At 42.0% G+C, this 17,792-nt stretch overlaps 1 protein-coding gene across 2 annotated transcripts in view; it reads left to right on the top strand.

Annotated features, from left to right (window-relative positions):
- The first annotated feature begins 5,024 nt into the window (after nucleotides 1-5,024).
- The window catches only part of FLNC (filamin C), a 76,156-nt gene continuing 63,388 nt past the window's right edge, over nucleotides 5,025-17,792 (top strand). For both annotated transcript variants that reach the window (XM_083183272.1, XM_083183271.1), the window contains exon 1: nucleotides 5,025-5,938. In XM_083183272.1, the coding sequence (XP_083039398.1) occupies nucleotides 5,587-5,938 (352 nt within the window). In that variant the 5' untranslated portion in view covers nucleotides 5,025-5,586. The remainder of the gene's footprint in view (nucleotides 5,939-17,792) is intronic.

The raw sequence follows: 17,792 nt of genomic DNA, 5'->3' as shown, positions 1-17,792 counted from the left end.
AGGTGAAGTCCACTATTTTGACTGTTCCTTCATTTTTGGAATGTAGTGATGGATCCATGTTTCATCAACAGTCACGTAATGACACAAACTCCTTCAGAATGCGCTTAAACAGGTCCAAACACTGCTTTGAAGTTGTCATTCAATTACGGATGTTTGACAGATTACACTAAACGATGATATACAGGTTTGAGGTCAGTGGCACCATCTGTCTTCAAACATGGGTACTTATCAATCACCCCTCGTAGTGTGCCTGAAGCATGGTGAGCACATTTCAACTGTTTCGACATTTTAACATGTTCGGTGTTATGTCCATTGCGTGGTGGCATTTAAACTGTCTGTATTATGTACCTGTTGGGCAGTTGAGCATTGGTATTTACACCCTGATGGTATAACAGTGTGGGCCAAGTGATTGCAGTATTTCAATTGTATCATACTGACCCCCCTCAACCAAGCTTCTAATAGTGTGTATGTAGTGAAGTATCTATAATGGGTGCAGGCCAGGTGTGCAGTGCACATGTGCTCCTGAGTCAATACTTACCCCTCTGAAGTCCCGCATTGGTGACAGCAGCACTGCACAAATCACTGGAAAGATGGCACTGGGTCCATTTTACCAGTGTTTCATGCATACACAGTAGGAAAATCACGATGGAATGGCGCCATTTTCCCAGAAACCTGCGCATACGCACTTAAGTCCGGCAAAGTGCTAGGGTCTACTAAGGGTCCTAGGGCTCAGAGTCTGTTGCCCTGTCGGCTACAGATGAGGGGACCCAAAGAGAGACAGGACACAGGTCCCCCCCTCCTATACATAAGGACATAATTAGCACTTTTATTTCAAAAATAGTACAATGCTCTTTGCAGACAGACATTTTTCCTGAAACCCTAAAGCAAGCAATTGTTGAATCTCTTCTAATAAAAAAAAACCCAATATAGATCCTGACTGCATGACTAACTATAGACCAATATCAAACCTTCCTGTTTTTGGAAAGGTTATTGTGAAAGTGGTTACTACTCAATTGGAAATCCATCTGTCAACCCATGATACTTATGATCCATTCCAGTCAGGATTCAGGAGAAGACACAGCACTGAATCAGCCCTGGTATGTGTGCTGAATGATCTTCTGGCAAGAGACAGAGGTGACTGTTCAATCTTAATCCTTCTGGATTTCTCTGCAGCTTTTGATACCTTGGACTATAGGATTCTATTTGAGGGCCTGAATTTTTTTAGTGGACTAAATGGTATAGCGGATAATTCACACCTGGTCGCTGGGTTGCGAGTGTTCGATATATACAAAAAGTGATCCAAAAGTAATGATTGTGTTTAAAATATGAAATAAATAATGTTAGTGAAGAGATTAGTAGGGGTTAGACAGAATGAAAGGGTGTGCAACCTCAGAGCCATCCAGCTCCGCCAATCCACAGGCACCGCACGCCAGACCCATGCTACCCCAATCTGGGTATAATTAACTAGCAAAGAGACACATGATCTTGGCTCCATACTCAAATATAGCCAAACTAGGAGATACCTACCTTGTTATAGAGACCCTGCTATCACCTGTCCCCCATAACAGGCACCGGTCAGGTAGAAAGAGAGAGTGAGAGAGAGGAGACTGCTGCTCTCTCTCCAACACTTGCAGCCGTGTTCTGGGCTACAGATGTCTAGGAAGGCTGCTGAGGCTAAAGGTATATACAAACTGGGCGATTTTGCCCAGCGTGTATGGTGAGCAATTATGGGGAAAATTGCTGGGCTGAAAATCGATTTTCCCGGGGATGCACGACTTTCAATAGCAGGGCGCTATGGAAAGCCGTCCACCCCATCACTCATCCGCTAGTAATACCATCAGATGAGCGACGCCCGCCGCTGATGATGCGGGGGCCTGCATTAGCGCTGACCACTCATCGCTGCCCCGTACACACTGAGTGGCTTTTGAACTGAAAGCAGCTCAAAAGACAAAACTGGGCTGCTTTCAGCTCAGAATCGCCCAGTGTGTATGGGCCTTAAGCAGCAGTAGTCAGTCTCTCTCAGAAGGATGTGCGGGAAGGAGCGATTGTACTGACCGCTACCCTTTTCTGGTTCTGCCCCTAGCTGAGCAGACCCTGGAGCTCCCCTATGCAGAATGAGGTGACATACATACCATTTCTAGGTAGAATGTAAAGCACTTTGGGGCAGAATGAAATAGCGTTAAGTGCATTTAATTTTAGTTAACTGGGGGGGGGGGGGATTACATTTTTTGCAGCTGTACTAAAAGTGCACCTAACATGCGCTAGGGACAGCCCGCCGAGTAACGCATGGCGGGGCTGTCCCCTGCAATCCCCCCAGTAATTAGCGGCCGGGGTGATGTAGTAACAGCTGCCTAGGTGTTGTCCTATCCCTGCTGCTGGCTCCGGGCGGGGCTGGAGATCTCGCAATAGATCTTGCGCATGCCCAGAGAGCCGACTGGAGGGAGAGAAGTTTTTTCTTTTTAAATGCGCAGAGCTGTGGGGGCGCCTATAAGGAGAGCCTTTAACACTTGGCATAATGGCTCTCCTTATTGGCGCGAGGGGGGTTTAATACATCAGGCAGTAACAGGTACCCGCTTCTCCATGTTATGCAGGAGAAGCGGAACCCATTATTTTACAAACATTAACCCCTTGAGTGGTGGGTTTTGCTGGGGCAGGACAAACCTTTACTTCTCTGAGCTACCAGGGCAGGTTTGTCCTGCCCCAGCAAAACCCACCACAGATTGTAGGAAGGTTCCCCCCTCACCTCTGCTCCGGCTTTGTACATCGGAGCTCCCCTGGAGTTGCGGTGATGGGGGCATAAAGTTGCCCGCACCTACTGCAAAGTGGTATGCCCGGAAATTTTCCGGGACAGCCCGCTGCGGCAACGCAACAGAGCCTGGGCATACCACTCAAGTGGTTAAGGGCAGATTACTGTATGCCCCATTGAGTCTTATTTTAAAAACTGCTAAATAAATAACATTATTATTACACAATTAATAGGGATTTGAATATATTATACAATATGAGGAGACTCACATAACTACCCTGCATGGTTGTTTCTGATTGGTTACACGTTGGCCTATACTATTCAACTTGAAAAAGCATCTGAAAATCTTCATTTGAAAGCCTGACATCATCGCTTATGTTCCAATGACCTGAGTTGTGATTTAACAGCCTAGTATTTTCCTAGAAATAGTTTCAAACGTTGGCAAGTATGGAACGTATTGTATGTATCATCAGACGCTAAGCGTTAAAACGGTTAAGGGAAATCCTAAGTGAAAGCCCAAAGGAGATTCCCCCATTAGGTTGAGCGCAGTTAATGAGCATTCCCAGACAGCTTATGTATGATACTGACCTACATTAACTTCTTCCCTGCCTGCAGCCAGCACACGGTATTGTAAAACATGCTGTGAGTCAGTGTCCTGACCTTTGACCTACCACTAAATGAAGTCAGCAATAGTAGATCAGCTACAATACATATGACCCGTATTTCTAATTGGAGAAGTGTTACTAAAAAGAACATGCTGGAAACATCTCCTAGGTGGAAGACCCAAGCAGTGATTGGAAGGATGACAAACCACACACTAAGAACTATTTCATTTTTTTTTTTAACTTGAATGACAGATGGATTTGTATAGACACAAAGCAATGTGTTGGTGTCACAGAGTAATCCCGATAAGGGTAGCCCCAGATTAGTCATGTTCCTTATTTATTCCAGCTGAGAGCTATTTGGTTTTATACTCCTCTGCATTTTATTAACACAGACAGTAGAACACAAACTCTTTTATGCCATAAAGGCGGCAATCTCAGGCTGTCCTGAACGGTATACGGTCATTAGATGACCCATATTAGGTTACATGCATTGGGTCGACCACTGACGGTCGATATGGCTTAGATCGACACATGAAAAAAGTTGACATGGCTAAGGTCAAGAGGGTTGGAACGTCTACACAAGCAATAGGTCAACAATAGGGAAGGTCAACAGTCAAAAGGTCGACATGAGTTTTTCACATATTTTTGAGCCAACATGTGCCGACAGGCGAGAATTTATGCCCTGGCATCCACTAGGGCGTGGTGGGAGAATAGGATACTGTGCTGGAAGCATGGCAAGTGCAGGGAGCCATGCGAGGGGACGCGGTACACTTTGATGGTGTCCATGTCGACTATGTCGACATTCGGGACAAAAAACGGAAACTTCATGTTGACATTTGGACCGTCGACCTTCACATTGTGGACCTAATGCTTGCATCGACTTCCCAACACTGTGAACTTTAACCATGACGACATATTTCATGTGTTGACCTGTCGACCTTCCGTAGTCGACACAATGCAAGTTGACCTAATATAGGTCGGCCCAATAACCCCTACCCTTCTGAAATGTACACTCCGCATATATAACAACATTATAACAACATACATGTTATTGTCTGCTTTCTCTATTTCTTCTATATATATATACATAATATACTCTGGGGAAACGTTTTACACCAACAATGAATAAATAACATAATGGCCAATCTCTATAATAAGAAGTGTCACCTATTACAGCTTTTTATAAAGTTTCAGAAAGTTTTATAGAACTGCTGCCTTTTGCTAGTTATGATTATCTAATGTCTAGTAATGACATATATTGCTTATATTACAGTATATAGGTACTATTTTTCTTTAGGAGCTGAGTAATTTGGGGTGGTGGTGGTCTGACTTGCATTACATCTGCTTCTTTTGTTAACTTGTGTTGTAAGATCCTCTTCCCTCTGCCCCCTCTCCTTGTCCCCTCACAGACAGACATCCCTGACATGGGGTGTCTAAAAATACAGTGATGCTACAAGCAGTTGGGACATGGTCAATCTAAACCAATCCCAGGCCCTGCTATCCATAGCACCCAATCCAGCAACTGCTCATTATCCCACTGGGGATTAGAAAATACTCATCTTAGTTGTATATGGTCATGGCTAAGGCATTCCTGGGAGTCCATGCCTCTGACGTTTGGGGGGAGGGATATGGAGTGGAGACCAAAGAGGGAGGGGGGATCTGTTTTCTTTAAAACCAACTCCATCCTGGTCTCCACACTTTCATACAAGTTGCTAAAGCTCTCTGCTCTCAGCTACCTCTCCTTTCTCTTTCTTCCTGGTTGCTGGGACATCTCTACTTCTGGCTGCATCACTTTATATTATTCTTCTGACTTTTCTCTGACAGCATCTTTATCACAGCCTTGTCCCGCTGCATTTATCCTGTGCTCCCCACAAAGAGAGAACTGAAAGGAAACAGAAGACAGGAAGAAGTAGAAAGGTGGAAGCGGATTACACTGTGATAACTGTCACACCCCTCCCTGCTCTCTGCCCCAGCACTCGGGGAGTGGGAAAAGCTGCTGCTCCTGAAAGGGTTAACTAGGACTTGCCAAGAAACATCTCACTGTTTCCAACAAGAGGACGAATAATAAGGGAACTAATCTGATTGTTGAGGTCTGTTTCAGCAGCTTGAACTCGATTTCACAGTGTGGGTTTTGGATCCAGCCGTCCTTACACCCTTTTTTTTTTTCCTCCACCCTTTTTTTTTCACTTGCTGATCCCCATATAAAAAGCAGAAAGCTCCAAATCCAAAATCATCATGAGCACTAACGATTACTACGAACAGCAGCAACTGTACCAAGGAGAGGAGGCAGACGAGATGCCAGCTACAGAGAAGGATCTGGCTGAAGATGCCCCCTGGAAGAAGATCCAGCAGAACACCTTCACCAGGTGGTGCAATGAGCATCTCAAATGTATGAACAAGCGCATTGGAGACCTTCAGAAAGACCTGACCGATGGGCTGAAGCTCATAGCCCTGCTGGAGGTGCTGAGTCAGAAGAAGATGTACAGAAAGTACCACTCCAGGCCAAATTTCAGGCAGATGAAGCTGGAGAATGTGTCTGTGGCGCTGGAATTCCTGGACAGAGAACACATCAAGCTGGTGTCTATAGGTACATACTTGTCATCATTTACTGACAAACATTCTTACTAACAAACGTTACTTGCAAAAGTTACTAAAACAAATAAAAGCTCTGTAGTAGTAGTAGTAGTAGTAGCAGCAGCAGTAGTAGTAGTGTAGTAGTAGTAGTAGTAGCAGCAGCAGTAGTAGTAACAGCAGCAGCAGTAGTAGTAGTAGTAGTAGCAGCAGCAGCAGTATTTAGGAAGAAAAGGATCATAGCTCCATGACCAAAGCCTTACTACTTGTAGTCATACAGTATTCTCTCTCTCTCTCTCTCTCTCTCTCTCTCTCTCTCTCTCTTTTTTGTAACAGAAAGCCATACTGACAATTTTGTGGCATTTTGGTGCTGCCAGGGACTATAAGGGCTGCTGGTGAAATTCTTGTATACTATAGTCAGCATTTAATGCTCAGTGGCATATATATATATATATATATATATATATATATATATATATATATATATATATATATATATATATATAGTGTAGAATAAATTGCGAGGTAGCGTATGTGATAATATGCCATTACTGTGAAACTGGTGGAAGTAAGCATCTGCATGAATACAGTTTTCCCACGGGACTTTGGGAAACCACATTATGGACATTAATTAATGTCAGTTTGTATCTACCCAATTTGTTTAATCACTGTTGTTTTCAATTGTAAAGCGCAACGGAATATGCTACGCTATATAAGAAACTGTAAAAAATAATAATAATAATAGTTACTAGCACCAATACACTGTTGCTTTATATATATACATACACACACAATAGGAAGGAGAGCGGCACTCCAAGTCTATTCCAAAAGTAGTTTCAATGTGTTTTAATATATATATATATATATATATATATATATATATATATATATATATATATATATATATATATATATATATATATACAGGTTGAGTATCCCTTATCCGAAATGCTCGGGACCACAAGCATTCCGAATAAGGGATTTTTCCGGTTTTTGGAATATTTTTTTTTTTACATACTTACCTATCCCCTGGTGGGTCCCCGATGGTCCCTCGATGTCCATGGAGTCCTCTGGTACCACGGCACGCCTTTAGCTTCATCTCCGGCGTCTCCAGCGGTCCCAGAAGTGCATTGCGCGACTTCCCAGGCGCACTGGTGACGTCACCGGCACACCTGGGAACTCGCGCAATGCACTCCTGGGACCGCTGGAGACGCCGGAGATGAAGCTGAAGACCTGCCGTGGACGCCGGGGGACTAGGTAAGTATAAAAAGAGTCGGGGGGGGGGGGAATTCGAACTATTCCAAAAAACACGGTTTTGGAATAATTCGGATAACGGATATCCCTGTGTATATATATATATATATATATATATATATATATATATATATATATATATATATATATATATATCATGAGTCTTCTGTATGTTGATGTTATGTATGTCTGACCGATAATATCACTGTTATTGATGAGAATAGGGAAAACTAAAAAATGATTTTCCTGTAAATAGCTTATAAGAATTGTGTGTTGTGAATCCATTCAGGAGGTATCTAATATGCATTGCTGAGTGTAGGTCGAATGTAGGTTACAATTGAAGTTACATCATCGCAATTAACTTGGGGAATTTCATATTCAGTCATTTCTTATACATTTAAGACCATAAACTATTGCATATTATACTATATTATATAATTTATTCATGTTTAATTCTAGATTAAGTCATTTTATACTATAGCAGTTTTCTTTTTAATTCTTTTTAGTTCTATCTGTATGAGCTTGGAGTGATTTCATGCTGTATTGATAAGTAGCAAATGAAAATTGATTCCAAAAGACAGCAAGGGTGGAATGTACTGAAGTCCAACTCAAGTTTTTTTTAAAGGGGCAATCAATTACAAGTCATGATTTTGCCTTGTAAAAGATTGCCCCTTTAAAGAAAGTCTGAGTTTGGCCAGCATACCACACGACTGCTGAACTCGGACTTTATTACATCCTGGTTACATTAGTTATCTTAAGCTGGGTACACACTATAAGATCTTCTGTCCAATATATCATTCAGAGGTAGATCACCATGTTACAGAGTGTACACCTATTCTGTCATTTTCACCCAGTGTTCATCGCATCTGATGTGCGACACCTTATATGGGACGATGCAATGTATGATGTGATGCAGATTGTATAGTGTGTACACACTATGCCAGCATATCCTATGCATTGCCTTCAAATAGCTGGTAGCTGGTGATTGAAAATAAAATTATGCAATAGATTTTAATTAAAAGACTGTAACAAACTTAAGCTGGGTACACATTGGACAAAATGTACTTAACGATATGGAAGATTTCTATAATTTTAACAAAATCGTGTGCTTATCGCCAAGTCTGTCTATTTCGTTGATGACCCTCCCGTCGTCGTACATGCAGCTCAATCGGAAAATCTTACCATCAACTGCATGTATGGAGGGGGTTCGGGTGATGATCACAGAATCAGTGTGTATGCCCTATATAGTCCGGTGCTGTGGAAATCGCTCCAGTGTGTACCCAGCATTACAATTATGGTTAGAATTAAGTGGAAGCAAGATGGGTGGATTGTCGTTGCAACAGTGAGGACACACCAGCAAGCTGGCGTCCATCTCTCCCCTGACTCGTGGATTTTATTATGCAGCCCTACTGGACATTGAACAAAAAGAGGCGAGTCATATGCCACTCTTTTGGTTTGGGGATGACCCTGAGTGTAGATTATCCACCTGACCTTCTAACATATCTGTACACCATGTGATTTATTGTGGATTGGTTGTTCACAAAGAGCTGTCTCTGGGCAGCTTGGTGGAAGCACATGCATAATTCTACAATCTTTCTGTGCATGGCTTCTAGAATAGTTATTATATATAGCAATTGGATACGCCCCAATACATTCTGTATTGTTATTATAAGTGCTGATTTGATATAAATAATTGTATATGTGGGAATTTAAGCAAAAAGCATATATTTAAAAATGAATCATTGCACAAACCAGTCTCACAGGGTGATGTAACTCACTTTAAAATGTGAAGAAATGATATGATATTAGGTGTCTTCAGGTGACATCATTATTTAGTAACCAGCATATAATAATCTTATAGTGGGAATACACAAACCTTGTCTGGCCATTAACAGATAGCAGGTGTACAGTAGCTCCTTTATACTGCACCTGATTATCTGCACGTCAAGAACATATTGCAAGTAAAGGAAGCTGGTACGTTAAGGTTATGTCATCAAATTTGGTCATTGATGGATTCTAATTAGACAATTACCTTAATGTTCAATAACGTAATACTTGCTTATTATTCAACATCTGGTTGCCTATATCTGCTATATATATATAACACTGTTTAGGATTATATCCATGGTTTTCAAAAACACAATGTAAATACCCAGAGGCATTCATTTAAGTTATGTTAAGTGGGCGGAGGAATGGGAATTCTAAAGTAATGACTTCAGTACGCCTCATCACCCTGGTTCTACTTGTTATTGAAATTCATTAGACAACCAGTAGCTTTTTAGCTGTTGTTGTACTACAAGTTCCAGCATTCATGTCTACTTATCATTGAAATTGATTAAGCAGTTTGTGGTCTTCTAACTGCTGTAGTACTGCATGTCCCAGCATTCACATTCCAAAAAGAGATGATCATGTTCTTCCATGTTAATCACGCTGCTTTTGCTTCATATAGATCAGCGGTTCTCAAACTGTGGGTCCTGACCCCATAGTTGGTCCCGACCTTCTCAGCATGGGGTCGCGACTCCATGTTGCTGACCATCAAGCTGATGACTTTTTGTAATCTCAGTCAATGATACAAGGAGTCTGATAGATCTGTTGCATTTTTGGGGTACTTGTAAGTGTGCCCTGCATTGGTGGTCCAGGATGAATAAAAAAAATTTCATGGTAAATGTAGTAGGCAAAACCAGTGCTTGATGTTTCTAATCATAGTACAGTTGGAGCCATGCTCATGGTTGCCAGGTCGCCAATCGGTCAATACCAGTCGGTGACGCTGGTCGCTGATGAAAACGAGACACCACTGATTGCTGGACCATGCTCTGGTGACCAGCGACCACTGCAGGGCTGTTCTCAGGAGCGCGCTCCAGGCAACTGTCGCCCTGTACGTACGGGGATATGTGTTGACATTGCCCAGTGTGTACAGAGCTTAAGACTAGGACAGGGGTTCACAAAGTTTTTGAATCACGGCACCCCCGAAGCAGCGGCACCCCCTAGGCCAGTGGTTCCCAAACTGTGCGCCGTGGCTCCCTGGGGTGCCTCGGGACACATGCAGGGGTGCCCTGGGTTGGTGGTCCAGGACCAACTCAAATTATTAATGGTTAATTATTTATGAGCAAAACCAGTGCTGGTGGCTGCTAATCATAAAATGTGTACAAACAGAAGCAAATCCTGCCCTTTACCACATAACTGACCCTAGGAATCGTATATAAACCCAATCTAATTAATTTTGTTTTGGCATAGGGGTGCCGTGAAAAAAAAATCTGATACTCTAGGGTGCCGTGATTCAAAAAAGATTGGGAACCCCTGCCCTAGGCTAAAGATTTCTTATTGCGTAAGTCAGAAACAAATATTAACTTAATTGTGTTTATATCTCATCCTTAGGGTCAGTTATGTGGTAATGGACAGGATTCACTTCTGTTTGTCCACAATTTGACTATTATAATGGACATAAAAACTTGAATTGGTTCTGGACCACCAGCCCAGGGCACCCCTGCATGTTCTCCAAAGCACCCCAGGGTGCCACGGCACACAGTTTGGGAACCACTGGACTAGGGTGTTATTTTTGTTTATTTAATCAAAACATTAAAATATATTTGATACATTTTTTCCTGGTCTTTGGGGTTAGGGGTTAGACACTTAGCAGAAGATTAAGGTTAGGCAATGGGGGATAGTTAGGTAAAATAAAAATAAAAAAAGGTGTCAAACGTTTCTCTTTCAACAATATGCATGTCGACCTTTTGACCATGACTACCTACTGATTGTTGACTATCCGGTGTCAATCAATTGACAATATATACACTTCTTTTAATACACAATTACTTCTGGGTTGCTGTAGAAATATTGGATTATATTATATTTCATTGATATATATAAACTTCCAACTTGACTAGATATACACTATTAGCATTTTCTCCATTTTGGCAGTTCTGTGTTTTCTATCCATTTGCCCAATCAGACTAGGAAGTTAACCGGAACTCATCAATGGACAGTCTAGAAGGGCCAAATGCTCTCTGCCCTCATGTTCTATGTTTCTATTTGAGTTTCTTTGCATCATTGGGCAAAACTTGGAGAAGCTCATAAACATAAACCTGCAATAGACTGAGTATAATGAAATGTGCAGTAAGAGAATTATATACTTGATGACTTGGCAGCGTAAATGGATGACTATTATCTGAAAAATGTATCAGTGCAGAAAGTTAGTTATTATTTACGGTACATATTTGCAAAATGTGCTTCAGCTGTATACAAGGGGGAAGATTTATGGTCAGCTCTTGTTCTAAGCTTGTTCTCTAATGTCTTCGTAAAACACATTAATACCAAAAGACTCTAAAAAATTTACGCCCATCATGGCATATCGCCCGTCATTTTAGATAGAGCAATAAGCAATAGTTTTTTTCCATTTCAGTGTACCCAATACTTTTTATGCTGAAAAAGACCAATTTTAGCTGCGCAGAAGTCTAAGCCATCATAAGCGTGACTACAAAAATGTGCACATTTCTGCTCACCCCACACGAGGGGGCGAGCAGAAGTAATGAGTGCCCATGTGTATTTGCACCCAAACAGAGCAACAATTGAATTACTCTGCCTGGTACAGGGCACACACAAAATAATTGAATTCCCAGTTATCAAACATTATCCTCTAAAAAATGACCTTTCATCTGTCATGCAGTGGCTACAACTGATTGTTCTAAGGGCTGATACCGTATCAGTTTAATTCTGTTTAATTTTTAATATTGACATCCCATACAAAGCATATACAGTTTAAAGAGGCTCTTGTTTCCAGATTCAGCTATGACTAATTTATACACTAATAGTTAAAAGATGCTTTTTGCATGATACAAACCAGGATCAATGGGTTAGAACAATTCTTCCATAGACAGTATATAAAACCACATAGCTAGGATTTTTTTCTCATGTGCAATGTAGAACTGGAAAGCTTTACACTGGGCAATCCAGCTTTGCTATTGGTTTAGATATTAGTGACATTTTTTGTATTTCTTTATCCCAATGTTGTGCTAGGTATTTAGTAAAAACACAATAAAGGTACCACATACAGTATAGGTGATTCAGTTACATATTTATAGTGGGTGCAGGGTGTACTGGATCAGGAGGGCCCACACTGCACATCCTACACCCATATATTATACTCACCTCTCTGGAGACCTCTATCTAGCTGAAATCACTGGGTGCCAGAGTCAACTCATCCAAAAGAGGGGGCATGCATCAAGATGGGTGTGGTATGGCGGTCCAACATCGTAATCCCGACTGCCAGTGCTCCGACAGGGGGGCGAGTGCAAATATACCCTTTGTGGGCTCACTGCGCTCGCCACACTGCAGGCTCGGTGGCTCGCTTCGCTTGCCACAGGTTCTGTTCTCCCTCTATGGGGGTTGTGGACCACCACAAAAGATAATAGCCCATCAGTTGGGATCCCGACTATCGGCATTTAAACAGTCAGAATCCCGACTGTTGGGCAGTCATCTGGCATCCCATGAAGACTCCCTTAATTTGCCCGAGGTGATTTTATGGATATTTGGGAATTCAGTGGTTAAAAGGACATTTAATGAAAAATGTATTCTGGTAATAATTTATTTATTTATTGACAGTTTCTTATATAGTAATAAAGCTATCATTATTCTTCAACTTGAAGACTCATTTTAAATGGCACATGTGAACACCAGCCAGTGTAAAAATCATCTGCATTGTTACTTTAATCAATCACAGAGATGTTTACCACTGAATAGTACATTTATAATGTAATTCTTCAGGAGGGGTGTACACACGGGGAGATTTTGCCTAATGGACAATTTTGACTAAGCAATTTTGGGAGAGATTTTGGCAGGATGCACTGGAGATTTTGACTAAGCGATTTTGTCTAAGCAATAATAGTCTATGATCTAGTCAAAATTTCCTTGCCTGCACAGTCAATCTATGCTAAGCAATCATGCTAGTCAATATTGACTAAGCAGGAGAAAAATAGGGAGATTTTGACTAACCTTCTAGGAGATTTTGACTATCTAGTCAAAATCTCCTGTTAAAATTTCTCCACGTGTACACCTCTAAAGAGTCTGCAAACCCATCACCTACACTCATCTGCACATTAAAGATATGAATAGAGACACAACACTACTAAACTAAACATACAGGATGTGTACACTTATGTGGGTTAGAGCTGTATAGATTCTTCTATAGCCACATTTTTTCTCTGCATGGTTTGCTAACTTTTGGGGCAACACGGATGGTGTAATGGTTAGCATTACTGCCTCACAGCACTGAGGTCATGGGTTCAATTCCCACCATGGCTCTAACTGTGCAGAGTTTGTATATTCTCCCCGTACTTGCGTGGGTTTCCTCGGGGTACTCTGGTTTCCTACCACAATCCAAAAATATGCTGGTAGGCTAATTGGCTCCCAACAAAATTAACCCCAGAATCTCTGTGTGCAGGTACATGTGGTAGGGAATATAGATTGTAAGCTCCACTGGGGCAGGGACTGATGTGAATGATCAACTATACTCTGTAAAGCGCTGCGGAATATGTGTGCGCTATATAAGAAACTAAGAAACTGTTAATAAATTAATAGTACTATCCATAAGTATTTATGGATGCAAACAGCATATGTATTACAGTATTAGCAGATGCAAGCTCAATGTACTACTGAGAAATATCCTGTGCCAGCTCTTAGAACATTGGTTCTGAATCTTCATATGCATATTTATCAGGCTATCGGGATAGGGCTGCTTTTCTGACATCCTCCATGCCTTTATATGTCTGTGCTGGTATTTTTGTGTGGCTGTGATTGATATTATGGCCCTTATTCTGATTGATGCGGACTTTACCGCGTTCTTACGGATCGCGTCTTTACGGCGTCTGCGCATGCGTGGAGAACGCTACGCGCATGTGCCACGCCTTGACTCGGTACCAGTTCGGACAAAGCCCGTCCAAAACTGGTCACCGCAATCAGTCGGGAAATAGGGGCGTATTATGGGCGTCATGCGGAATGACACATGGGCGTAGTTTCAAAGTGGGCAAAACGGGGCGGAAACATGGGCGGACACGGGGGAGTACACTTATGTTGGGGGGCGTACATTCGGAAACCACTCCGAATGCACGCGAGCAAAAAGGGCTGAAATGTGCGGTGTCCACAAGTGTACTATTGCTTTGCGGACACCACTCGTTCATGCGGTAGGCGAACGTACGCCTAATGACTACAACCATTAACACCTGAACCCAATACAATCTACTCCTTTACTCATTACTCACTAATAGGACGCTTGTCAGTGCTTTAATTGAAACCATTGCACTTCAATTGCTGTAAGGGTTAATGTGTGCAATGCATGTGTTAGGCATGCTTGTAAGGATATATTGGCATCTAATTGATTCCAATTCCAAATAAGCAGTTTTTTATGAGGATAGGTAATTGAATAAGTGGGTCATGTGATGTCTTGCAGAAGATACTTCATAGTGGGTTGTTTGGCGTAAATCCTCCGCTTACGTGCGGTAGCACCGCTTGGCTCCCGTTCGGATGCGGTATTCCCGAGCATACTCTGTAATACTCTGTAATACCGTGCCGAATCGGAGTGTTTCTCCCGCACACGCATGGTTTGTATGTCGTCCGTAAACACGCCCTGTTCTTAAAGAGTGAGTCCGTCCGAATGCGGAGGACACGTGGGCGTTTCTACGGACGATGGCCGCATGCGGCAAAACACCGTGGCGTGCGGACCGCTCCGTAAGAATGCGGGAATATCCGCACAGATCAGAATAAGGGCCTATATGCTGTAACCCAGGATCCTCAACCAGATAAAGGGAAACACTGAATTTATTAAAGGGGTGGGTATCCTTTATGCCAGCAATTATAACAGCTTTTACAGATAACAAACAAATAATTAAAGATAACCAAGTGAACTGGTCCATTGGTACATTCCTCCGCTGCTGAGGTCCTCTCCAGGATGAACAGTAGACACCATAAAAGCAGATGCAATGTGTGTTATTTATTCAACATAACCAGTTGCTGGGAAATTACTTAAATTCCTGCTACTTGGAGTTCTTTTCTACACACCCAATAACTTACCCACTGCCAGCATGGGTATATAGTACACCCTGGTAATGGGAAATATATGCAATAGTGCTACCAAGTTCCTGTGGACACTCTCTTCTGCTGAATCAACTTTACTTAATCCAGATGACCATGAACTTGTAGATATATACGGTTTATAAGAAATCCCTGGTCACAAACATTTTCAAAAACCAAAAAGTTGTAAAAACATTTCCACAAAGTAGCAATAACTACAAATGATTTTACACAAAAATAGCATATAATGAAAGCATTGTTTTAATTTTAAATAATTGAAAAAAGTTTAAGCTTCCTTTCCTGCTTAAAAGAGACAATAGATTGTATTAGCAAATGTTATCTATCAATGAAACAACACGATGCCTCTGTATGCATTGGGACAGGGCTGATAAGACATGACTGTGTGTGACAGCTGTGGGTGACACAGAGCAGAGTACTCACTACCCATATGGTGAGAACATATACTGTAATAAGTGGTAAGACAGGGGGACAAAAGCTTCTATAAACCTGGATTATGTACATCAAATCCAACAGAACAGTTTTATTTAAAATGAACGCACTGCTAATAGTTTTATACAACAAACAGTGATGCTAATAATATATTTAACACATTATTTTGCAGAGTTACACTTCTATTTCCTTAGAAGGTGATAGTAGCCTCAGCTGAAAACATAAAAAAACTGAAAAATACTATAGCTACTGTGACCGCCATTTTCACACACTTCGGAGAGTTTTTATTTGTTGCATTTAGGACCCATATGACATTTGATTCCTTTGTGAAACTTACAGCACACAATAACATTTTCTCAAATGGGCGATAGCTCATTCTGACCAGTCTATTTTTAGTCTGTCATCTGTTAGAAAGAAATGTCTGTCTGATTTGTGTGTCACTCAGCAGATGCGTGGACTCTTAGGGGTACATTTACTAAGATGGGAGTTCCATTGAAGATGGTATGTTGCCCATAGCAACCAATCAGATTCTGGGCCAGATGCACTAAGCTTCAAAAGTGATGCAATGGAGAGTGATAAACAACCAACCAATCAGCTCCTGCCTGACATTTTTTAAAACCCAGCCTGTAACATGGCAGTTAGGAGGTGATTGGCTGGCTGTAGGGATGGCCATCAACCATAGGTTTATTGCCGATGTCGAATAGTTTTGAAATTGATGGGGGAGAACCAGATGGTTTCCCACCATCGATGTCAGGCTTAACTGAATAGTTTTGTTTTTATTTTTTCACCAAGGTGCTGGGACACTGAGCATAGCTCCTCCCCCTACACATGCAAAGGCCCGCCCCCGGATTTGGATTGGCCCAAAGGCCAATCTTTCAAAGCAAATGGATGACCATCGATATGTAAAAACATCGATGGCCATCCATTGCAGACTTATAAACCATCGATGGCCAGTTGCACTTTTGCCATCGATGGCAACCATGGCCATCCCTAGCTGGCTGGCTGTTTATCACTCTCCATTGTATCACTTTCGAAGCTTAGTGCATCTGGCTCTCTATCAATGTATCTTTTAGATAGTGTTAAATAAATGAATAGGATCTGATTGATTGCTTTGATTTTCTCACTAATGTAGGGTACACACCAGGACGACCCGCTCACGATGCATATCGTGAGCGGGTCGCCAGTGTCTCGTCCGACCCGCTCACGGTGACGCGGGGGGGCACGACCCGCTCACGATGTGCACCGTGAGCGGGTCCGATCCGATGGCGACCCGCACCCGGCTGTATGGTCGTCATTGAGATCCTACCTGCAGCAGATAGGATCTCAATAACGACCGACCGACCCGCGGGACCGCGCATCGGATCGGTATCGGTCCACACCAGGTCAGAAAAGGGCCCAATCAGCACACAATCTACATCCAATTGATCGGAATTGGATCTAGATTGTGGGGATCGGGCCCTAGTCGTCCTGGTGTGTACCCAGCATTAGGGCCTTATTTTAGTTCACTCTTTCCGACAAAATCCTTCTTAGATGGGCAAAACCATGTGCACTGCAGGGGGGCAGATGTAACTTGTGCAGATATAATTAGATTTGGGTGGGGTTTTACTTCAAAGTGAGATCTATATTGCAGTGTAAAAATAAAGCAGCCAGTATTTTCCCTTCACAGAAACAAAATAACTCACCCAAATCTAATTCTCTCTGCACATTTTACATCTGCCCCCCTGCAGTGCACATGGTTTTGTCCATCTAAGAAGGATTTTGTCAGAAAGAGTGAACCAAAATAAGGCCCTTAATTTTGTTGCCACAAGTTGATGAATAGTAATGACATCATCCATCTCTATTCACAGCAAAGCATTTTAGACATTTGTGCCCCAGGTATGCTATGAAAGGTGTCATAACAATTGATTAAAAAGACAAATACAGTAATGTGACCTTCAACATAAGGAAAACATTGTAAATAGTTGTGAATACCTTTTATAGCTTAGAACAGTGGTTCCCAAACTGTGTGCCTAGGCACCTTGGGTTGGTGGACCAGGATCAATTCATATTATGTATGGTCAATGTACCAGGCAAAACCAGTGCTTGTGGCTGCCAATCATAATATA

This window comes from Crinia signifera, chromosome 4 (assembly GCF_055691185.1).
Source record: "Crinia signifera chromosome 4, ASM5569118v1, whole genome shotgun sequence".
Lineage (NCBI taxonomy): Eukaryota > Metazoa > Chordata > Amphibia > Anura > Myobatrachidae > Crinia > Crinia signifera.
Note: the sequence above shows the minus strand (reverse complement) of the source record. Positions and strands in the feature narration are given on the sequence as shown.